The sequence below is a fragment of the Cucurbita maxima genome, unplaced genomic scaffold (genome assembly GCF_002738345.1).
Source record: "Cucurbita maxima cultivar Rimu unplaced genomic scaffold, Cmax_1.0 Cma_Scf00015, whole genome shotgun sequence".
Lineage (NCBI taxonomy): Eukaryota > Viridiplantae > Streptophyta > Magnoliopsida > Cucurbitales > Cucurbitaceae > Cucurbita > Cucurbita maxima.
Window position 1 is genome coordinate 4,940,163 of NW_019272031.1, and position 22,677 is coordinate 4,962,839.

Here is a 22,677-nt window from a genome sequence, read left to right on the forward strand (position 1 = left end):
TAGCATCTTCACCTTCATCTTCATCTTCATCTTCATCTTCATCTTCCTCTTCCTCTTCATCTTCCTCAATGTGTTGGTCTCAACAAAATGGTAAATAATGCTTCCCTTCACCCCTGTTTTTTCTCCCTTTGATCCGAATTCTCACCTTTCTAACCGCCCAAGTTGGTAAACATACATAAATTCTTCCTAAACATTCATTCATGAATGTTGACTTTCTTTACCCTCTATCCAGATAAATAGATAGATCGATAGATCCCAACCGTTCTAAGCCATTTCCATAACTAGGAGTGGAGCTGGAAACTTCGTGGGAAGGCAGAGTTTCAGATCTTGAAGGCTCAATCTATATGAAATATAATTCTTGAACTTATTGGTGTTATCCCAATCTAAGTGACAGAGAGAACAAAGAGGCCTGCAAAACCTCCCCCATTCTTAGAATTCTCCTTGACGTATGTATGGAATATGGGGTGGGTGAGGAGGAAAACAGCACATTGAAACCAGAGAATAGTGAAGCATGCATTCGTAAATTGAAGTTTATTTCTTTATGAAGTATCTCTATTTATGTACATAATTTTGTAGCAGTTGATGACATTCAATATTTTAATATGGGCAGAAGAGAGTACATTGCATAATCTATTCTCCCTATTCAACAACCATCGCTTGCAGGCTCAATTGAACTAAGAAGACCATTGCCTCTCAGCTGCATGCAGTGATCTTCTGCATCCACTTGGGCGCAGATAATTACCACTGCCATCCCATTGTAATGCGCCTCCTGCATTATGTTGACTGCATTGTCAACTGTCATTCCAGGGATCACCTTCATCAGAACTTGCACAACATATTCCCGCTTATTGTGATTGTCGTTGTGTAGCAACACTCGGTAAGGTGGAGCAATTTTCCTTGATTTCCTGAACATCAAAATTGTATTGGAAGCTCAGCTCAGAGTTCTGAAATACATACAGATCTTTACTTGCTCATACGCGACAGACATTCAGAGGAGGAGAATTGTTTTATACCTAACATTAAACTCAGATTCGCGGCCAGGCGTTGTCTTCTCTGTGGTTGGCTTTTCTAACAACCCTCCTCCTTTTCCGAGCTCAGCAACTGATAGCATCGTTAAGATGCTCCGGTTTCTACATTGTTTATGAAAATAGTATTTATCCCCTATCACACAAATACCAATTATAAATGGCTAATACTCAATAAACATCTCATGCAAGTTCAAGTTCTAAAATTTCTGGAATTCTGGAATTCATATACTTTGTCTATGGACTTTCAGCAATAATATAGATTGAAGTAAAAGAAAGAGAAACTAGAAGATTAAACTATTATTTTGGTAGCTAAACAATAACATTTCCTATTCATTTTGATCATTCGACTTCTAAAAGTTCTACTTAGTCATTGAGCTTTCTTGCTAATCTCATGTTGATCCCTATATTTAGAAATTTTAATTCACCATGACATAAGAGTTGTGTGAATGCGGTTGTCACATATACAAGATTTTACTGAACAATCAAGAGTAGCATTATACTATTGCACCATAGATGCACACAGACACGCAAACAAGAAGATTCAGTTCTTCTCTGCACGATTTGCTTCCATTTGTAGTTTTCCCCCCCATAATCAAACTCTTGGTTTTCCTCTTCGAGAAAAATAAAATTCAAACGAACTGGAAAATTATCATTCTTACATGCGCATGATAAGCGGATTCTGTCTCCACAAAGCCAGAAATGAGGTAAATATTGAAGAACGAACAAAAATTTCTTAAAAAACATTTCATCTAGATTTGGATTAACGACACAGACAACTTAAGAGGAGAAAATTCCTAGGAGTGTGAATACCTGGCCTGGTGGAATTGAAGAAATGGTAGGGTGAAAGAGGCAGTCGACCGCAAATCGCAGCTTCCATGGCCACTCTCCCTCTCTCAATCTCTGTCGCTCTGCTTGAAGAACTGTTGCAGGATGAAGAGTGATTTGGAGGCGCAGATTTACAGAAAAATGTAAACGAGCTTCGACTGAGTGGTTTAGTTACTGACGCGTGGGTTTCCTCTTCGCTAAACGAGCCCACCCTCCCGCGATCTTTTCAAGGGGATAATGAACCTGGCGTCTCAGCCATTCATCCTTTTACGACGCCGTTTCACCTTTTGTTTTCCATTTACTTTTAGACCCCTCTGTTTTAAAAAATACTCGTACTATATTTTCTTTTCGTAAAATTGGACTAAAATCATATTTGATTTTGATGCGTTCTTCTAATGGTAGATCCATCCATGCATTCTTCTAATTCTGGATCCATAGGTGAGAGGTTTGGATTCCAATTCTGCAATGGCGGATGAATGAAAGAAAATGCATAGGAATGGTAGTGATTATAGGCCACCCTTACGCGAAGTTCTCTCCCTCTCCTTCTCCTTCGTCTTCTTCTAATTTCTCTCCCTCTCTGCAAATCCGAATCAGGGCTGAACAAATTTCCCTCCTCCTCCAATCAAATCACATTTCGCAGCTACACAATCTTCAACGACATTAACAATGTGTCGTTTAAGCAACATACTTATAAGTCTCCTAAATAGTTGCACGCTGATCATCGGCCTCATCGCCGTTCTCGGCGCCGTCCACATCCGCGACCACGGCGGCACCGATTGCCAGAAGGTTCTTCAGGACCCTGCTCTTATCGTAGGAATCTTCTTCATCATCGTTTCGTTGTTCGGCCTGATTGGATCCTGCTGCCGCCTCAATTCGATCCTGTTTCTATACCTGATCGTGATGTTCTTGCTGATTTTAGGGCTAATGGCGTTTACGATCTTCACGTTGTTGGTCACCAATAGAGGAATCGGACGGGTCGTGTCTGGAACGGGGTTCAAGGAATACAAGCTTGGGGATTACTCGCATTGGCTTCAGAATCACGTCGTCAATGATGAGAATTGGATTCAAATTCGGAGCTGTTTGGTTGATTCGCCTATTTGCCCAAGTCTTGCTGAGGATTATCATGAACAAGAGGCTGAGTTCATTAAGCAGAATCTCTCCCCCATACAGGTGCCTTTTTAATCTATAATCTTTCCAACTTTCACGAGGACAGGACAAGTTTTTTCATCGTTTTTTAAAATCCGAGCCTTCGCTTCGCCTCTTGTTCTTATTCCATCGAATTTGAAAATGATGCAATGAGCTTCCATAACCAATCTTCTCTAAACCAACTTGAATTATTTGCAGTCTGGGTGTTGCAAGCCACCGTCGTACTGCGGGTTCGAGTTCAAGAACGCGACGTTCTGGATAGCCCCAAAAACAGGGCCGGCAGTGCAGGACAGCGACTGCACCACCTGGAGCAACCAACAGAACATCCTATGCTACGACTGCAAGTCGTGCAAGGGTGGAATTCTGGCTAACATCCGCAAGGAATGGAGGAATTTCGCCCTTTTCAACTCCTGTGCCATCACAGTCATCACTATCATCTATTGCATTGGCTGCTGCGCCGTTAGAAGCAACAGCTCCAGCTACAAGTATTATTAAATGGTTCTTCTTAAATGCTTTGCTTCCATGCTTCCTTCATTACTGTTCCCTCTGTAGATTTATATGATAACATTGATGCAAGTCCTCAAATCATAGTTATGTATAGATGCATTTTTTCCCATAACGTTCGGGTCTGGCTGACTCGAGCGTAATGCATTCTTTCCATGCTTCCATGTGGTAATGTATGTTCTTTTAGTTCCTTCTACTTGCACCACATGTATGTGTGGCCTGTTGTTCAGGATTTTTTGATCGTTTGTAATGAAAAGCTACAAACAAAAGCGGTGCAGCTACCGAAGTCTTTCTTGTCTTCTCTTTTTGTCGAGAGTAAATAGGCCTGAATTCTTGAATTGTTTATGAGCCTGGCTAGTGGATTAATGGATATTAAGATGATGATACTATTTCTACCTTTTCACCATTATACAATACTGCAAGCAGTAAGTGGGGCCAAATATGAAGATAAAAGCAAGTCCAGGATTACTAATTTACAGATCCTATGGAGCGTGGGAAGGGAACCTGTTGACGGCCAGCAGGACTGGATGAATTTTTAATCGGCACCAGGAAGCAATTTTTTACTAGATGCCGATGTCAGTGAGGTGAAACGTTTGGTACCTGCTGGGATGACTCGGGATGGCGAAAGGATCTCTGCCAATGAAAACTTATATGTATCTGTTCCTAACTGGCTCTTTAACCAACCTTTGCTACCTAAAAACCCATCGGTTACAATCCAGGAGTTCTTGAAGCCAAGGGCAGTGAGTGCTTTTGCAACCGCTTTTGCTGAGTCTGAGTATCTAAGTTTCCAAGAAATTTAATGTGGGAATGATCAGTAAAGATAGGGGTGGATGATATATAGAAACGATTCACAAATAAAGAAGATCCTAGATAGGCAAGATGACTCACGATCCCAAGATCACTATATTGGAGCCTTTGTTGAGTTTCTTGAGATATGAAATTTTGATGGCTGAAAGTTCAGCTTCTAGTTTCTTTACATTTCGGACAATGCCCCGCAACTTGCTTGGTAATTCTTCCAAACTGAAACATTTTGGTGCAAATGCTCAAGAACTGCCCACATATTTGGTTGTAATTGATTGAGTGGTACAGAAACAAAAACTTACGGAATGGCAATTGACTGGTTCTTAACACTAGAAGGAAGGCGAGGAATGCCAGACTTGTCCTTCTCCTTCTCGGATCGTATGTCGATTAGAAAGTAATTACTCGACGAAATTAGATCAAGTGTTTGAGCAGGAGAGAGTTCACCTAGTCAATCAAAACACAGTGCAGCATTAGTCAGACTAAATCACTCTAAACGGGAAATATCAAATGCAAAGTCTAAAGCCACTGGCTTTTTCTTGTAATGCATTTTTTCATAAAAGAGATTAGATGCACCTTTGTAACCACGAAAGCTGAAAGAGATGGCAGACCATATTGGAGGAAAAAGCAGGTATGCCAAGGCTAAGACTCCGGCAACTTCTGCAACTAGGAGAGGGTCGGCTGCAGAGAACTTCTCGACAGTCGATGAGGCTAAAGGCGTGGCACCTTCAATGACCTTACCGGTTTGTTGAGCGGCACCTACAACTGTCTGCAACCAAGGAAAATGTTTGGTGGGCGAATCTGGGTTTGATCAAATAAAACAGTAACGATAGAAAGATTCTCCAATTGGCAGTCCAAGATGAGCTAGAAACAACAAAACCTCTAACTTCATCCTTTGAAAAGTCTACTGAAATTCAGGGGCTCTGAAATATTACATGATTTGAAGGGAAAAAGAATACTTTCTGGACCTTGATTCTGAGCCATAATCTTCTTGCAAATGTTAACATAAGATGAAACATGCTACTTCCTAATAAGTCATATGGAAAAATCAGCCAAAAGTAGAACTTGGCAGTTCAATTAAGAAGCACAAACCTTAGCAGCACTTAGAACAGGTTCGGTGTCAATGCCAGAGCCCTCAAGTGCTTCTAGAGCTTTCTTCGAAGCTTCGGAAATTGTTGGAGATGCAACCTTCAACGCCTCTTCTCCAGCCTGCTTCACGATCGGCAGCGCCGCATCGACGCCTGGCTTCAAAATATTTGTAGCAGAGTCAATGACTTGTTGTGCAATATCAAAGAAATTCGAACCCATTTCTTGAACCTGATCAAACGTCTTCTCCACCTACCATTCCACAAAAACAACAAAGCAATCCAGATAAATGAATAATTAACAAATTGCTCTAAATCATGAACAGACGAAGCATACTTACATTGTCGAGAGACGAGATGATTTGGTCTTTGCTGAGAGCCCTAGCTTCGTACTGAGGAGAAAAAAGGGCTAACAGAGAGAGGGTAGTGGAGGCCGGTAAGGCGACGGAGATGGGACGGAATTGGGATTTGGAATCGGATCTGTGAGAGGAAGAATGAAGTGATGGGGAAGAAGGAGGAGGGTGATGTCTGTGAATGGCGGAAGCTCTGATGGCGGCCATCTTCATCGCCATCGTCGCTAGCTCTGGATGACTGGAACAAAGAGTATGACACCAAGAGGCGAATGAGGATGAAGAAGAAGAAGGAGAAGAAGAGAGGGATTGAGGTGATGATTTAGTGGTTAGTGTTGGAGGTAGAAAAGCGCCAAATCCTTGACGAATAAAAGTGCCGTGGTTGGTTCTTCGGCCATTTTTGGCCGTTCTCTCATCTCGGGGTACAACACAACATATTTCATTTCGTGGTTCCAGATTCCCATTTAAAATAATTGCTCAAATTAAAAAGAGATGGAGATGCGGGGTATCGAACCCCGTACCTCTCGCATGCAAAGCGAGCGCTCTACCGTTTGAGCTACATCCCCGTTGTTTTTTCACTGCCCGAATTAATTAAATTTACAGATACATATGTGTTTTTATTTTTATTTTTATTTTCCTATAAATTTTCCTCCTGGTTCGCCAAGAGGGTTTGGAAATGAACCATTACGTCCAAAATGCGAACCGAGAACTAAATGAAAAATTGGGACAAGAACTTGTAAAGAAACTTTAGCACATTTGATATGATTATTTGAAATGAATACAACAATTAACATATTTCCTACGAATTCATGAAGGAAAAAAATACTTTTTTTTTTTTTAAACCATACGAGTTAGATATGGTCGTTTCAGCTACAAAAGCTTCGAACCCGAGCGGTGCTTTGCTTTGGTTGAATTGACAAGGAGCAGCAGAACAAAAGAATCCTTATGTACACCTGTTGGGTAAACATATATACACCGAGAAGAAACTTCCCATGGAGAAATGTCAAATCTTTCTATGGTAATGAATCTCATCAGCAAACTAATGGTTCTTGAATTCTTGGATGTCTTCAAACCGCTTCGATGCTTCAAACCGAGCTGTGTAACCAACGGTCGTGTGTCGTAGCGATCTCTGCCTCACTACTTGACAGTATTCTGGATCGTTTGATTGCCCGTCTTCTTTCATCCATTGAATCATTTGATGGTACATTGGGAAGAACCGCATTTGGATGGATGCGTAGATGAAGTATGGGAGAAGGGAAGCTCCCAGAGCTAATAGTGTGAGGATCCAAAACGACGGTGCCGGGGCGCATGCCTCGATGAAGACCTGAAATGCAGTGGTTGATATGGTTGGGTTCATAGCTCCATATGCCACAAGGAATAAGTACCAGAGAATGATGCTGCCCCAGATGAAGACATGTTGAATGTATGTGAAGTAACTGATTGACAATGCCATTTGACAGTTCACAGCCCAAACAACACAAGTGCACATAGTGGCACCCAGAATTTCCAACCCAACCACCTCTCCACTGTTGCGGAAAGCTTGATGTTCCATTGCCACAACACAGAAGAAGAAGATGATCACAGAACTTAGTAGTCCATTGAACAACCACCCGATAACTCGAACCCAACTAAACAACACATTTTGGACTCCTTCTTGGTACAAAAGTGGGAACTGAAATGTCAAAACACAGGGCAATGAGCCATTTGTCATTGTACTTGAGGTAGATAAAAGATTGCATCTAATAGAAATGGCGACGTTGGACTTACCTTAAGACAGTACCGGGATGAGACGTCTTGATCGAATACTCCCAATGCGATCACAGGGAGAGACGTAAAGAAGACGTTGTACAGCGAAAGGAACCAGTCATTGTATACAGCTTGGCCGGAGAATGATGCATACAACTCAAAGAAGAAGAGAGTGAACCCAAAAACGATGTTCTTGTAGAAGAAATAGCATATCTGCCGCAACAAAAACGCAGTCGGTTCGACATATTTCAAAACTTTTTCTCTGTTTAACAAGAAGCTAACAACATAAAGAAATATTTATGGATCAAGTGTTTACCATGGAAGAGATCCTTCTGTAACACCAATGTCCATGCACAAGGAGAAGCCTCTCTAAATATCGAAACTGCGCTATTGCAATATCACTTGACATGACTGCCTGAAATTCAGAAAGAACAAGAAGTATGAAACTGAGATCAATGAAACTTGTTTTGATCACTTGGAAGATACAGTGGGGATCTGTTTCATATTTACCTGCATTCCTTCTACACCGCTAATACCGATCCCGATATCCGCTTCTTGGAGCATTCCGACATCGTTTGCACCATCACCAACTGCTAGAGTGGTGCCTCCTGTTTTAACCTTAACCAATTGGGTAACCTGCATTTATATCAGAAGGTATCGTGTTATATTTCTTGATTTCTCCAGCTGAATAAACGCGACTCGGGTTTAGATAGTTGAATAAGTATGGTTACTTGAGCTTTCTGTTTAGGAGATGATCTGCAGCATATAACTGAAGCACAACCAATGGCAAGCTCCAGAAATAGATTCTTCACATCATCCTCCAAAGCGAAGGTGAGGGACTTTCCATCAATTATCAAAGCCAATGCTTCCTGGGTTTTGGTCGAACTCGAAAGTAATGCCTTTGCATCAGTTAGTTGCTGCATCACACTTTCCTTAAACGCCTGAGAATCAGTAACATCCCATCAGTTGGTTGAGCTGAAAATTAAAGTTAAGCAGCTTTGTGAATTTGATTTATGTTACCTTCATAGCTGCAGATTTTTTAGCATCTTCCACTTTGTCTAAAGCTTTCCCTTCCGGAGTCTCTGAACTGATAATTATTTGCCTCATTCCTTGTCTAAGTAAGCTACAAGCAAAGCTGAAGAGAGGACATTCGGATTCGGGAACGATAAGCCGTTAGCGTACTGAACAACATGAACTGATGCTCAAAAAATTGTATATATTATTATGCTTATTACCCAATATTGATGGCTGTTTCCATTTTATCTCCAGTCAGAACCCATATTTTGATTCCAGCTTGAGCAAGTTTGTCAATGCATTCAGGGACCTAGCAACACAAAATAATCAATAACTTGTCAGTTCATTAATTCCCTGTTTGAGTCAGGCAAGCTAATTATAAGAGTCGTTTCGTTTAGCTTTCCATGGCTTAATTCATACCCCATTTTGAAGTTTATCTTCAACTGCTGTAGCACCAAGAAGAATCAAATCTTTCTCAACGCTTTCGGTTAACTGATCGATTATGCCATCACGATCCTCGCTCACTGTGTTCTTGGCTTTGATGAATTCTTGATGAAATGTATTGAACTCCTCCTCCTTCAGCTCACGATATGCAAGCACCAAAGTTCTTAAACCAGCATCGGCATACTCATTGATGTGCACCTTAGTTTGTTCTTCAAACTCACTTCCATTCTTTGCAAGTCTTTCAAACATAACACTGCATTTCGACGGAAAAATTAATATGAGAAGATTCACTCTTTGATGCATAGGCAAAAAGAAAAAAAGAAATGTTAGTTTATGAACCTGTCAGCTCCTTTACAAAGTAGTAGCAACTGTCCCTTTGCATTTCTTACAATCACAGACATCCTCTTTCTTGTGCTATTAAATTCCAAAACATCCAGTAGTTGATATGATCTGCAAAACCAGCCATGAAACCAAGTGGTGATTATATGATTGGGTGAATGATTCATAAAATGACCATCCAAATATTAATTCGTAAGACCGGTGATCGAACCTTTCAACTTTTTTGGCCGAGGTCGGGTCAAACTCGTGCAGCAAAATGCTTGTCTGAGTCCTTTCATAGAATTCAAAACCGAATTCTCTGGCTGCAATCACAAAAGCTGCCTCATCTGGTGATTCAGCTTCATATGAAATTTTTCCAGTTTCCTCATCAATTTCTGGCAATGCAGTGTGACAGATGGCCAGTACCTGCAGGAACTTTTGGATTACATCCGCTCGAGGCTCCTTCACCCAATTACCTTCCATTATTCTATCATCCTTGAAGTTAAACCCCTTAATGAGTGGTTTTTCACTGCTAAGACGTGCATTGTTGGCCCCTAAATTTTCAGGTAAACTTGACTCCTTTCTTCTTGCAAGAGCTCTCTCTACTTCTGTGATTCCTCGCCCGTAAGCAGTCCCGCCCACCGAACACTTGATAAACTCCATCGAATTGCAGGTCAATGTCCCCGTTTTATCCGAGAGTATGGTGTCGACTTGGCCAAGCTCTTCATTCAAATTTGAGGTACGGGCATGTGCTGGCGTATCAGTTTCCTCATAGTACATATGTGTATCTTGGTTGATGAAGGCACTCTGCAGAACTTTGACAATTTCTATGGACACATACAATGATATTGGAATTAAATAGCTAAAAAGCATAAGAGATGTGAAAAATTGCAATACTGCTGCAGCTGGAGCATTTTTCGGGTTGTAATACATTGTGGTATCGTCTGGCCTAAGGTACCATCTCGAATTTCTTCCATTATCGATATCATCTCTAGTTGAAACTCCGAAGAAAATCGACCCCGCAATTGATATCAAAACCAAGACAGCAAACAGGAAGAACACAACCTTGTCCATCCTCTTTTCAATCTTGCTTCTCTTGGAAGGAGGAGCAGTTGAGTTCTGCATAACCTTTGTATCACGGCCTGTGAAGATCACCACGCCGTATATAAAATCAGTGTTTCGCAGCTTCGAGTCCCGAAGGAGAAGCTGTTGAGGGCTGAGGGGGTATTGCTGCTCTTCCAGCTCCATACTCCCCACAAAGGCATACAAGTTTGCATTCGGATCTTCACATTTTATTATAGCCTTGAAATTCTGGAAGCTGGAATCTTCATGCAAGTTCGAGCTTGCTTCTAATGCGTTCTTCAGTTTCAAATTAGTTTCCCCGTCGAGATTCATCGTCTCGACGTAGCAAATCGCTTCCTCATAACTCGACGAAAGCAGAATAAGATCAGCAGGGAAGAATTCATCCTTCTCCACTTTAACTACGTCTCCCACCTTCAACTCCATCCATTTAGTCTCAACAAACTCGCCATCTCGAATATGAACTTTCACCTTCCTGTTATTCATCTCCATATCCTGAATACAATTCCCACAATCACATTCTGAACGTTACAGTAATGGTTCAAATCAGAAAAAAGGACATGCTTTCAGATTAGAGCAGCAGTTGTAATTTCAAAAAGGATTTACCTGTTTGGTTCTCTTCCAATCTTCATGGGCCTCTTTGGCCATGGTGGCTCCAATAACAACAACAAGAGGAAGAACATTACTGACGGGGGAATAGGGCGAAAGAGGGGTAAAGGAAAGGAAAGCACAAAGGAGGAAATACAAGTTGGCGACCCTTCTGAATTGCTCAAACAAGGATTTGGGGAAGAATGAAGCAACGGTATATTTGGAAGTTTTGACATAATTGTCTCCATAGTTGAGAAGACTTGCCTCAGAGTTATCTGGATCGTTACAGTAAACTACCCTCGAGAAACCAGGCCCTCCAATTAAAGAATGCTCGTCTTTGAATGAAGCTCTTCCACAAGTAAAGGCATGAATCCTTCTGAAATGCTGCCTCCTTTTTCTTCTGCCACCACCCATTTTAAACCCCAACTAAAGCTTCTAATCCAAACCCTTCTGACACCTCGCTGATTTCTCAAAAATGGTCACTTCAGAGGGAGGAAGAAGAGGTAGCTGAAAAGAAATGGAAAAACTGACAGAGATTGGATGTAGAATGAAAAGTGGAGGATTAAAGGAAATCTAGAGGCTTAAATCTGAAAGCCCCAAATGGGCGGGCAGGACAGGACAGAGAAGGCAGATTCTATGAAGCAGACGAGATTTGTACTGTTGAAAACTTGTGTGTTTTGTTTAGGGAGGATATACCAAATCCTAAGCCCTCGGATTTGACCAACACCTTTGAAGACAAGACGGCAAATAAGAGATGGGTTTTTTACCAACTCGACCAAAGACTCATCTCAACTACTACGATAAAACTACAACAAAGGGTAGATTTTGAATCTTAAATGAAAGCCTAAAAGGTAGAAACAAACCCAACCCCGATGGGATATCGAAAACTCCACCATTTTTATTTTTTTCCTCCTTCCCACGGCTGCTGCTTAAACAATATGAGAACAGAGCTGGAATCTGATGTCAACGGCCAAATCAAAGACCAGAGATGGCGGAGACTTTTTCAGAAAACGTTGACCAAGCCCCTTTTCCCCTTCTGCAAGTCAATAAATTTTGATCTCAGCTCAAAAAGGTAAAGAGTTAGCAGCGAAGAACAAACAGTTATACTCTGTTTCAATATTTTGTTCACTCAACAACAAGAAATGGGCTGAAACTGAGACTGAAAATGGAAACAATCTTCGAGAAAGTGAATAAATGAAGTTCCCTCGGGAGTAAAAGTGGGTTGTCACAGATTCAGTGAGTAAATACGAAACACAGATGGGAATTTTGTAGAAAAAACGAGGGATGGGTTATTAAATTAAAAGAAGAAAAATAGTTTATTGGCTAAAAAAAGGGGATTGTGAGGTGATTGGTGTCAGAAATGGAGACGAAAACAGTTTTAAATGAAGGTTAATGGAGAGTGAAAGCGAGAGAGGAAAGAAGAGGAGGGAATATTTAGTTAAAAACTTGAGTTGACGATGACGGTGATGGCGGATGAGGCTGCGTTGGGTTAGGGTCAAACTGGACCATTCACATGCTTCAAATATGTTATCGAACGAGCTCGTTTCCCAAATTACCCTTGTTGCATTTCCGAAATTACCTCTGGAAGGTGAGGCACTTTTTTATTTATTTATTAATTAATTTTGTTGTCTTCCGAGGCAATTATCTAACTTCTCGCTTACGGATGAGAAAGTGCCCAACGACGACTTTTCCACGTCTCCCGTCACTAAAATCATTACTTGGAAATAATTATTATTAAAAAACCAATAATGTTTTTTTTGATAAAATATTTCCAAAATCTAGTATTTATTTTCCAAAACATTTATTTTTATAATTAAAGAAAATTATAACATCTTACAAATTATTTAAAATTCGTAATTTGTTTTTTTTTTTTTTAATTTCCTTTTCCAAAAAAGGCAAATGGGACCTTTTTTTCCACCATATTTCCAGCCGGTGACGATGACCCGTCTCAAAAAGCGCCATATTCTTTTGAGGCACGTCACTCCATTATCCCGCTTGGTCTTACCATTTTTTATTTTTCCGAAATTTCCGTAATATCTTTCTGTTTACCTAAATTACTATAATATCTTCTCTCATGTCCCATCAATAATTTTTCTTCTTTTCTTTAAAATCCAACTTTATAGCATGTCGGATTTTGTTTATACTTTAAATAATTCAATTATGTTTTTAATTACATCTTCTCCAATATTCATCTGTGAATTTTTGTAAAAAAAAAATAAATTATTGGATGCATTATTAAGAAATATGACTCTTGATGCCAGTCAAGAAAAGAAATTACGAATTTGGCCCTCTTTGGTCTATTTTTTACTTTTTCATTAGGATTACCAAATAATAATCCACCAACCTATTTTTTAAGAAATTGGAAGAGCTCATTTGTTTGCGTAAAAACCAAATAAAATAAAATACATTTACAAAATTTTATTTAAAAGAATCTAAATGCTACCTCCGTGTTTCTTTTTTTCAACCGACTAAACTTGGTTCCTTTCTTTATGCTCACCCATCTTTAGCTTGAATTTTAAAAATTTTGAAGTGAAAAAATAAACCCATTTGCTTTAGTGTAATGTGACATATTAATTAGCATGCGCAAAAGTTTTAATGTAGTTATGATGTCAACCAAAATTAATACTTTCAATTTTGAATTATTCTTTAATTACTTAAAGTTATATTTCCTTTTCAATATCTTCCATTTAGAATATTCATTTATGCTTTTGAATATTTAAAAAATGGAATTGATGAACGAGACAGAAACTTGATACCACGTACGCATATGTGCGTTGCCCATCTCGCCCTCTCAAAAAAAGAATTATTTTATTTTCTCCGCAAAAAGTAGTTCCTTTCAAAACCACCCCAATCATTCCTACAGATCTTAGTCAAACGTTTCGGATTGACTCAATTTTTGCCGGTGTACACGTGGAGCCCCCACATTGTATTCTTTCTAATTCGTAAATAAATTTACAAAATTCACTCATCAAATAAAAATAATAATGAAAGAAAAGGTCCCGCGCAGTTTGTTCATGAAACGCCGTCGTTTACATCGCAATCAATTATTATGGGTAGTTGGCAACAGAACGAGTCTCCCATTGGCTGTTCAAATATTTATATATTGTTGTACTTTGAATGGAAAATTGAATGTAAATTACCTAACAATATTCGTTACACATTGCTCGTTTTTCAAACTCTTATTTAATCAATTAATCACCCTCTTCCATTTCCTCCTTACTATTTAAAGAAAACATTAAAATTAATTAACTACATCATTATTCTAAAATAAATTCCACTAATTAATGTATAATTTCGATATCAATTTTTATAGCATTTATGGAATGGAATCGAGACCAAATTTAAGGTATGTTGGAAAATGGACCTATACATAACCTTTTTTTCAGTTTAATTATAAATTTAAATTAAACTATATATATGTGTGTGTGCGTGTCTATATATATATATATATATATATAGATATGATATTAATAAATTAATCCCTATGCAATCATATAATAAAGCACAATTACGTAGGTATTTAATTAAGTTTTAATTATTTGGTTGAATTCATTCTTAAAAAATGAATTCTACACCATATATTATTAAAGAAAATATATATATGTATAAAATATCAATCTTTTTTCTTGGGTTTGGAATATTATAAGATGGCATTGAATTGAATGATGGGCGAACTTTGTTTTCTTTTTTTATTTATTCACGTGTTTAATGATGTTTAAAATGACTTTTTTTTTTATTTATTTTTTTTTATTATGTTTTAGTCTACTTGATATTCTAAAATTAGTTACAAATGCTATTTTTAATATTGAAGTTATATTTTTAAAATTAACCAAATAATAATTTAGCTATGAATTTACATATTTATTTAATAGTTATGAAAATCATGATAATTTTTTTTTTTTTTTTTTATATGGATTGATATTCAATAAATAAAAAAACACACACACACAATTTCAGATATTAAAATTAGTTGAAATATATGGCAATTAATTAAGATATATAAGAGGGGGAGTAGGAAGATGGTAGAATTTGAAGGGGTTGGGTGGGGATTGAATGGATGAGGTTGAGCTTCATTCGACTTCATGCCCCCACTCTAATAACACACACCTTATTATATGCTTTCACATTAATGGATGGGACAATCTTGAACGCATTCTTACCTTCCACGTCGAAAATAATAATAACAATAAAACCTATAAAAATCACTGACAAATGTCCAAATTCTTATGGCTTCCAATCAAACTATTTGAAATTGCATGTTCCAACTCTTTTCCATTAGATATATATATATACCCATATTTTAAACATGTGGGGATATGAATGTTACGTTTATTTAAATGATTTAAAGAAGAAGTAAAATGACTATACTATAATAATTAAATCTTCAGGTTTCTGTAAGCACACGAGAAAAAGCTTCAGCCCGAGCCCACGACCCACGACCCACACCCAAATTGAATTCCAAGCCCAAGCGTTGCAAGATCTCTAACGATCAGTTACTTTGTTTCGACGCGTCTGATTGGCGTGCAATGAAAGTTGGGAAACAATGGAGACAAATAGGAAGGCGCAGGGCGGCGAGTGAAGATAGAGAAGCAGCAATATTCATATCTGGTGGGGCGTTTCTTGAATGATTTGAAAAGGAGTGAAGTGAAGAAGATACAACAATGGCAAGACAAGAGGCTGTGATTTTGGTTTGATAGAGAGATTGGATTGATTGAGGATTGGCGGGAGGAACCGAAATTAATTTAACCTAATTTATCTTCCTCTTTGCCTCTAATACCCATACATCCCTCCATCATTGAATTAAAATAGAGTAAAAAAAGGTTGAGCAATTAATACTTTTTATTGATAAACCAAACCACGTTACGCATCCATCACTTCCAAGGGTACATTAATTCATATAAATCGAAAGCACCACTACGTAGAGAAATGCCATCGTCTTTTGCAGCCCAAATGCAGGTATTATGATAACATCGATCACTAAGCCAGCGGCTTCTCTCTGGCCAAAACACTTGACCAGAAGCATTCCCGCGTTTGCTGCTAAAATTGCACCAAAATAGTGTCGTTTGCCCCACGTTTTCATGGAACGTCCAAAAATATTTGCCTCCAGGATTGATCACATGCTCGCCTAAATCGTCGTCTTTCGACTTGCAATGAGCCACCAGAGTGGAGTCCTTCATGTCATTCAAAATATCCACTTCCCACGAAGAAAATGGGTCCATGCGTTTGGAATCAGATTGGGCAAAACCTGGGTTAATAATCATGTTTGATTCAAAAGCAAGCAAAATGATGAAACAAAAGATGGTTTGAGACTTCATTTTGCTTGCTCGCTTTTCTTTTTACAACCCAATTTGGTTTTGCCTGATTTGGTTTGGTTTTGTCTGATTTATATAGCACAATAGGATTAGTATACGGTTAGATCCACAAGTTGTACCATCTTAATTTTCTAATTTTATTTATCTAAATATATACAATGGAATTGTACGTACCATAACTAATAAGGTGTGTATTATATAGGAGCTTGTTTCTCGGGTATATATATAGAAAAGTTGACTTGTTTGAATCAAATAATGTTAAGAATATTTATGGATATTGTATTCCTTCAATTGCACCTTTCCAGTCGCGCTAACAAACTTATGCTAATTTCCAATATGATATGTAAGAAATTTTGAACAAGCAGACAAACTAATTTTCTATTCACATAGATCACATGCATGATGTGACCTTTCTATGCGAAAACATGCATTTAAAATCATTCATAAAATGATGTCATGGACTTAAGCGTTCACATTCAAAACCTTAAAATAAAATAACGAAAAGTTTGACATATTGGAACTCGTCGTTGGGAGCTAAGGTGGTGGAGGAGGATAAAGGGAATGGTTCGAAGGAGAACACTAATCCAAAAGAGAGAGATGGAATCCCTTGTTCCTATCTAGAGTCTCGATCTCTGGTTCGATCCCACAAACCACGAAATACTCAAAGATTTGAGTCATTTGACACCGATGGACGATTATAATCTTTATGTGGTTGATCCTAGAGAGAAAATGGAGGACTTCTAGCTCATCTTGTAATCATTCATGTACCCTTTTCATTTTAGTATGAATTTTGTATCACTAATATACTTTTCTCTATTCCTAATAATTTTTTGAAGGGACGTAAACTGTCTTCGAAATTAATGTACTTCTAGCTCATTTTGTAATCATTCATGTACCCTTTTCATTTTAGTATGAACCGATAGAATTTTGTATCACAAATATACTTGGCTCTATTCCTAATAATTTTTTGAGCTCATTTTGTAATCATTCATGTACCCTTTTCATTTTAGTATGAACCGATAGAATTTTGTATCACAAATATACTTGGCTCTATTCCTAATAATTTTTTGAGCTCATTTTGTAATCATTCATGTACCCTTTTCATTTTAGTACGAACAGATAGAATTTTGTATCACTAATATACTTCGCTCTATTCCTAATAATTTTTTGAAGGGACGTAAACTGTCTTCGAAATTAATGTACTTCTAGCTCATCTTGTAATCATTCATGTACCCTTTTCATTTTAGTACGAACGAGATAGAATTTTGTATCACTAATATACTTCCCTCTATTCCTAATAATTTTTTGAAGGGACGTAAACTGTCTTCGAAATTAATGTACTTCTTAGCTCATCTTGTAATCATACATGTACCCTTTTCATTTTAGTATGTGTTCCAAACTTTTAGAAGTTGAATTAATCAAATTCAATTTTTCTCGTTCTATCTCAGAGTATCCATTCACTCGAAACTGATCCGCTTCCATTTCGACTTTTCGTAAGCGGGCCCGGGCTTTTTCCAGCTGTTCAATGGCCCCCCGCGGAGTTCTTCTTAATTTTGAATTGTTTTCAAGATCCTCTGTTTTCGATTATCGAATAAATCACTTAATGAAAGTAGATTGTCTTTATAGAATTTTGTATCACTAATATACTTCGCTCTATTCCTAATAATTTTTTGAAGGGACATAAACTGTCTTCGGAATTATGTATACTAGACTTTTAAGCATTCAAGCTATAAAAAATATGGCAAAAATTGGTAACCAATCGGATTTCATCCTAATATTTTGTTAAGGAAATCCGTCATAGGTAAAGGTCTGATGCCAAATGATTTGGAAATCACTGCAATAGGAGTAAGATTTGGATCAACTCGTTGATCTAATATCTCAGGAGCAATTAATTCTTTAATCTATAATTTAAAGACTTAATTTATAATTTAACAAAAAAAAAAAAAAAATTAAAAGTATTTATTGTTGTTTCACTTGTAAATTAATTAGAAGGAAAAAGAAAAAAAATACGACTATGTTAAGTTTTATTTTGATTATTTTCGATAGGCTCGTCACATCCATGGATTGACATTTAAAGAATTAATTAGGGTTTCATTCGTCACATCCATGGCTCGTCACATCTATTCATACACGTACTTATACATGTATTTATGCATGTACAAGTGACCCTTCAACACATCATGTATGTAAATGTATGTACTAGGGACCATTCAACACATCATGTATCTACTAGTGTCCCTTCAACACAAACAGGAAAGAAAGGTGTCAGTAATGTACCAGCAAGCCCGTTCAAGGCAAGCAAACTAGCAGCTAGATGTACTTCTAAGTTCTAACCAGATATTTTAATTTCATCAACGGTCGAGAATTGTCAAAAAGCAGTAGGTAAGAACAACGGGATCGTTAGAATCTGCACACCTTTCCCGATCAGAGCTTTGAAGGAAGCACTACTCATGGATATCCCTTCAACCTCGGCAACAGCATCCAGCATCTCAAAACCTACCTGGAAAATTAATCATATTAATCATAGCATCAGGGACTGCCATGCTTCAATTCGTCTTAATAAAGGACATCCAGACAACACTCAATTATGGCTAATAACAAAAACAGCACTAGATAAGACATGCTTCTCCAGCTTTGTAAATCGACATAAATCATAATTTCCTCGAGATAACCAAACTTCATGCTCGAAAAACCTATCCTAAGGGGATTCCCACGCGAAAAACGGCATACCCAGTTAATCCAACAGAAAATAAGGCATAATCGTCTCGATCAACATCGTTCTCAATGAAACAGAATTTAATTTCCTACATAAATACTATAAATGAATAATCCTTCCGCAAAGAATAAATGGTACAAAAAAGAGCAAGTTCAATTCGTAAACGAAAAGATAGGGCCATACGGACATTATGGCGAGTGCGTTCATACTTCTTCCCGGGGTTCCCAAGGCCAACGATCAGCCATGGCTTCGGCGGCGGCGCGGGCTTCTTCTCCTCCACAGCAAGCTGATCGGGGGCCAGAGGTGAGGAAGTGGACATCGACGCAGTAATGGAAGAAGTCATCGACGAAAAGATATGCAAACTTGGGGGATTTAAGGATAGAGAAGGGAAGGAAATGGGTGTTCTGAAGGTTGGGAAACAATGGAGACAAATAGGAAGGCGCAGGGCGGCGAGTGAAGATAGAGAAGCAGCAATATTCATATCTGGTGGGGCGTTTCTTGAATGATTTGAAAAGGAGTGAAGTGAAGAAGATACAACAATGGCAAGACAAGAGGCTGTGATTTTGGTTTGATAGAGAGATTGGATTGATTGAGGATTGGCGGGAGGAACCGAAATTAATTTAACCTAATTTATCTTCCTCTTTGCCTCTAATACCCATACATCCCTCCATCATTGAATTAAAATAGAGTAAAAAAAGGTTGAGCAATTAATACTTTTTATTGATAAACCAAACGCATCCATCACTTCCAAGGGTACATTAATTCATATAAATCGAAAGCACCACTACGTAGAGAAATGCCATCGTCTTTTGCAGCCCAAATGCAGGTATTATGATAACATCGATCACTAAGCCAGCGGCTTCTCTCTGGCCAAAACACTTGACCAGAAGCATTCCCGCGTTTGCTGCTAAAATTGCACCAAAATAGTGTCGTTTGCCCCACGTTTTCATGGAACGTCCAAAAATATTTGCCTCCAGGATTGATCACATGCTCGCCTAAATCGTCGTCTTTCGACTTGCAATGAGCCACCAGAGTGGAGTCCTTCATGTCATTCAAAATATCCACTTCCCACGAAGAAAATGGGTCCATGCGTTTGGAATCAGATTGGGCAAAACCTGGGTTAATAATCATGTTTGATTCAAAAGCAAGCAAAATGATGAAACAAAAGATGGTTTGAGACTTCATTTTGCTTGCTCGCTTTTCTTTTTACAACCCAATTTGGTTTTGCCTGATTTGGTTTGGTTTTGTCTGATTTATATAGCACAATAGGATTAGTATACGGTTAGATCCACAAGTTGTACCATCTTAATTTTCTAATTTTATTTATCTAAATATATACAATGGAATTGTACGTACCATAACTAATAAGGTGTGTATTATATAGGAGCTTGTTTCTCGGGTATATATATAGAAAAGTTGACTTGTTTGAATCAAATAATGTTAAGAATATTTATGGATATTGTATTCCTTCAATTGCACCTTTCCAGTCGCGCTAACAAACTTATGCTAATTTCCAATATGATATGTAAGAAATTTTGAACAAGCAGACAAACTAATTTTCTATTCACATAGATCACATGCATGATGTGACCTTTCTATGCGAAAACATGCATTTAAAATCATTCATAAAATGATGTCATGGACTTAAGCGTTCACATTCAAAACCTTAAAATAAAATAACGAAAAGTTTGACATATTGGAACTCGTCGTTGGGAGCTAAGGTGGTGGAGGAGGATAAAGGGAATGGTTCGAAGGAGAACACTAATCCAAAAGAGAGAGATGGAATCCCTTGTTCCTATCTAGAGTCTCGATCTCTGGTTCGATCCCACAAACCACGAAATACTCAAAGATTTGAGTCATTTGACACCGATGGACGATTATAATCTTTATGTGGTTGATCCTAGAGAGAAAATGGAGGACTTCTAGCTCATCTTGTAATCATTCATGTACCCTTTTCATTTTAGTATGAATTTTGTATCACTAATATACTTTTCTCTATTCCTAATAATTTTTTGAAGGGACGTAAACTGTCTTCGAAATTAATGTACTTCTAGCTCATTTTGTAATCATTCATGTACCCTTTTCATTTTAGTATGAACCGATAGAATTTTGTATCACAAATATACTTGGCTCTATTCCTAATAATTTTTTGAGCTCATTTTGTAATCATTCATGTGCCCTTTTCATTTTAGTATGAACCGATAGAATTTTGTATCACTAATATACTTCGCTCTATTCCTAATAATTTTTTGAAGGGACGTAAACTGTCTTCGAAATTAATGTACTTCTAGCTCATCTTGTAATCATTCATGTACCCTTTTCATTTTAGTACGAACCAGATAGAATTTTGTATCACTAATATACTTCCCTTTATTCCTAATAATTTTTTGAAGGGACGTAAACTGTCTTCGAAATTAATGTACTTCTAGCTCATCTTGTAATCATTTGTGTACCCTTTTCATTTTAGTACGAACGAGATAGAATTTTGTATCACTAATATACTTCCCTGTTAAGGATATTTAGTAATAAATTATAGTTTACCATATATATTATATTTGATATTTTATTATAAGGCAAATATCTAATATTTGCCTTATTATTATAGGTATCTTTCATTTATTGTTATTTTCATATCCTTATAATTTATTTGATTATAAATAAGACAACTTTCACACCATTTAGGTGTGGTGGATTAATCAAACATTCACATAGTATCAGAGCCCTTTCGGTTTAACAACCGTGATCCTTTCTTTTCAATGGCTTTTGAATCCTCTAATCTTCTTTTCCACCACCCCTGCTGGTTTTGACGCCGCAGGGGCAGTCTTCATGGCTGCCGTAGTCGGAGCCGATTGATTACTCTTCGGCTCCACCCTATTGACCTCCAAATCATCTTTCGTCATACTCTGTACATACAACCTCACCTTTTCCAACCAAATCGGTTTTCCCTTTGGCCAATATAGTCTCTCTCATTTTCTTTCCAATCAACCTTCATCCTTCACATAAACCCTAACCTAAACCTATCAATCTTTTGCAGAGATTTACCTTCGGAATCTGGGTGCCGCACTGGCCTATTCGCCAACCAAGTTGCCGCCGCCCTTCCTGCCAAAATTGGCTTCTTCGCCCGATGAGGCGACTCTTCCGACTGCCCTTCTCGCCAAAATTGGCTCCTTCGCCCAATGTGGTGACTCTTTCGGCTTCAACATTGTCTTTGTCCCTTGCTCTAGGTTTCCCCTTCTACTTCTTGGGGTTAGAAATATTCTCACCAGAGCCAAGGCAGCATCGTCGCTAAGCGACAATCCCTCTTCATAGGTTAGACATATTCTCGCCGAAGCCAAGGCAGCATCGCCACTGAGCGGCGATCCCTCTGCAATTTTTTATGGCCAAGAACCGGGTTGTTAGCATCTTCATGAAAAGTGTTTCTCAACCTCTTTGAATTTTTCAGATTCAAGCTTCACGTTCGTTTAAATCCGACGCTTAGCTTGCGGTGGGGTGTTAAGGATATTTAGTAATAAATTATAGTTTACCATATATATTATATTTGATATTTTATTATAAGGCAAATATCTAATATTTGCCTTATTATTATAGGTATCTTTCATTTATTGTTATTTTCATATCCTTATAATTTATTTGATTATAAATAAGACAACTTTCACACCATTTAGGTGTGGTGGATTAATCAAACATTCACATTTATTTGATTATAAATAAGACAACTTTCAC

General features: G+C 37.9%; 5 protein-coding genes, 1 long non-coding RNA gene and 1 other non-coding gene across 9 annotated transcripts; 2 read left to right on the forward strand and 5 right to left on the reverse strand.

Moving 5' to 3' along the window:
• The first annotated feature begins 8 nt into the window (after window positions 1-8).
• On the forward strand, window positions 9-376 carry LOC111490542. The gene is made up of 2 exons (XR_002719585.1): window positions 9-90; window positions 233-376. It is a non-coding gene; the product is annotated as an uncharacterized LOC111490542 (long non-coding RNA).
• Window positions 377-498: 122 nt separating this feature from the next.
• LOC111490541 (ATP-dependent Clp protease adapter protein CLPS1, chloroplastic-like) lies at window positions 499-2,056 on the reverse strand. The gene is made up of 3 exons (XM_023139188.1): window positions 1,839-2,056; window positions 1,014-1,161; window positions 499-905 (listed from the first exon to the last, which is right to left on the reverse strand). The coding sequence occupies exons 1-3, from the start codon at window positions 1,903-1,905 to the stop codon at window positions 644-646; spliced, it is 477 nt and encodes a 158-aa protein (XP_022994956.1). The 5' UTR covers window positions 1,906-2,056; the 3' UTR covers window positions 499-643.
• A 140-nt stretch (window positions 2,057-2,196) lies between these two features.
• LOC111490540 (tetraspanin-11-like) lies at window positions 2,197-3,783 on the forward strand. Its single transcript, XM_023139187.1, has 2 exons — window positions 2,197-3,023; window positions 3,198-3,783. The coding sequence occupies exons 1-2, from the start codon at window positions 2,520-2,522 to the stop codon at window positions 3,492-3,494; spliced, it is 801 nt and encodes a 266-aa protein (XP_022994955.1). The 5' UTR covers window positions 2,197-2,519; the 3' UTR covers window positions 3,495-3,783.
• A 78-nt stretch (window positions 3,784-3,861) lies between these two features.
• Window positions 3,862-6,150, reverse strand: LOC111490539 (calcium sensing receptor, chloroplastic-like). The gene is made up of 6 exons (XM_023139186.1): window positions 5,728-6,150; window positions 5,394-5,639; window positions 4,878-5,070; window positions 4,607-4,748; window positions 4,392-4,523; window positions 3,862-4,282 (listed from the first exon to the last, which is right to left on the reverse strand). Exons 1-6 carry the CDS (start codon window positions 5,956-5,958, stop codon window positions 4,039-4,041), a joined length of 1,188 nt encoding a protein of 395 aa, XP_022994954.1. The 5' UTR covers window positions 5,959-6,150; the 3' UTR covers window positions 3,862-4,038.
• A 79-nt stretch (window positions 6,151-6,229) lies between these two features.
• On the reverse strand, window positions 6,230-6,302 carry TRNAA-UGC. The gene has a single exon. It is a non-coding gene; the product is annotated as a tRNA-Ala (tRNA).
• A 168-nt stretch (window positions 6,303-6,470) lies between these two features.
• On the reverse strand, window positions 6,471-12,377 carry LOC111490537 (putative phospholipid-transporting ATPase 9). The gene is made up of 11 exons (XM_023139183.1): window positions 10,945-12,377; window positions 9,491-10,833; window positions 9,280-9,390; window positions 8,917-9,193; window positions 8,718-8,806; window positions 8,503-8,617; window positions 8,214-8,423; window positions 7,993-8,118; window positions 7,799-7,897; window positions 7,504-7,695; window positions 6,471-7,408 (listed from the first exon to the last, which is right to left on the reverse strand). The coding sequence occupies exons 1-11, from the start codon at window positions 11,338-11,340 to the stop codon at window positions 6,776-6,778; spliced, it is 3,591 nt and encodes a 1,196-aa protein (XP_022994951.1). The 5' UTR covers window positions 11,341-12,377; the 3' UTR covers window positions 6,471-6,775.
• A 6,113-nt stretch (window positions 12,378-18,490) lies between these two features.
• LOC111490352 (peptidyl-tRNA hydrolase, chloroplastic-like) lies at window positions 18,491-19,607 on the reverse strand. 3 transcript variants are annotated; one of them, XM_023138935.1, is made up of 4 exons: window positions 19,450-19,607; window positions 19,142-19,365; window positions 18,633-18,738; window positions 18,491-18,593 (listed from the first exon to the last, which is right to left on the reverse strand). In XM_023138935.1, exons 2-4 carry the CDS (start codon window positions 19,295-19,297, stop codon window positions 18,568-18,570), a joined length of 288 nt encoding a protein of 95 aa, XP_022994703.1. In that variant the 5' UTR covers window positions 19,298-19,365; window positions 19,450-19,607; the 3' UTR covers window positions 18,491-18,567. The 3 variants fall into 3 exon arrangements, with proteins under 3 accessions (XP_022994703.1, XP_022994701.1, XP_022994702.1); XM_023138933.1 differs by having other exon boundaries at window positions 19,142-19,607; XM_023138934.1 differs by lacking the exon at window positions 18,491-18,593 and having other exon boundaries at window positions 18,652-18,738; window positions 19,138-19,607.
• Between the last annotated feature and the right edge of the window lie 3,070 nt (window positions 19,608-22,677).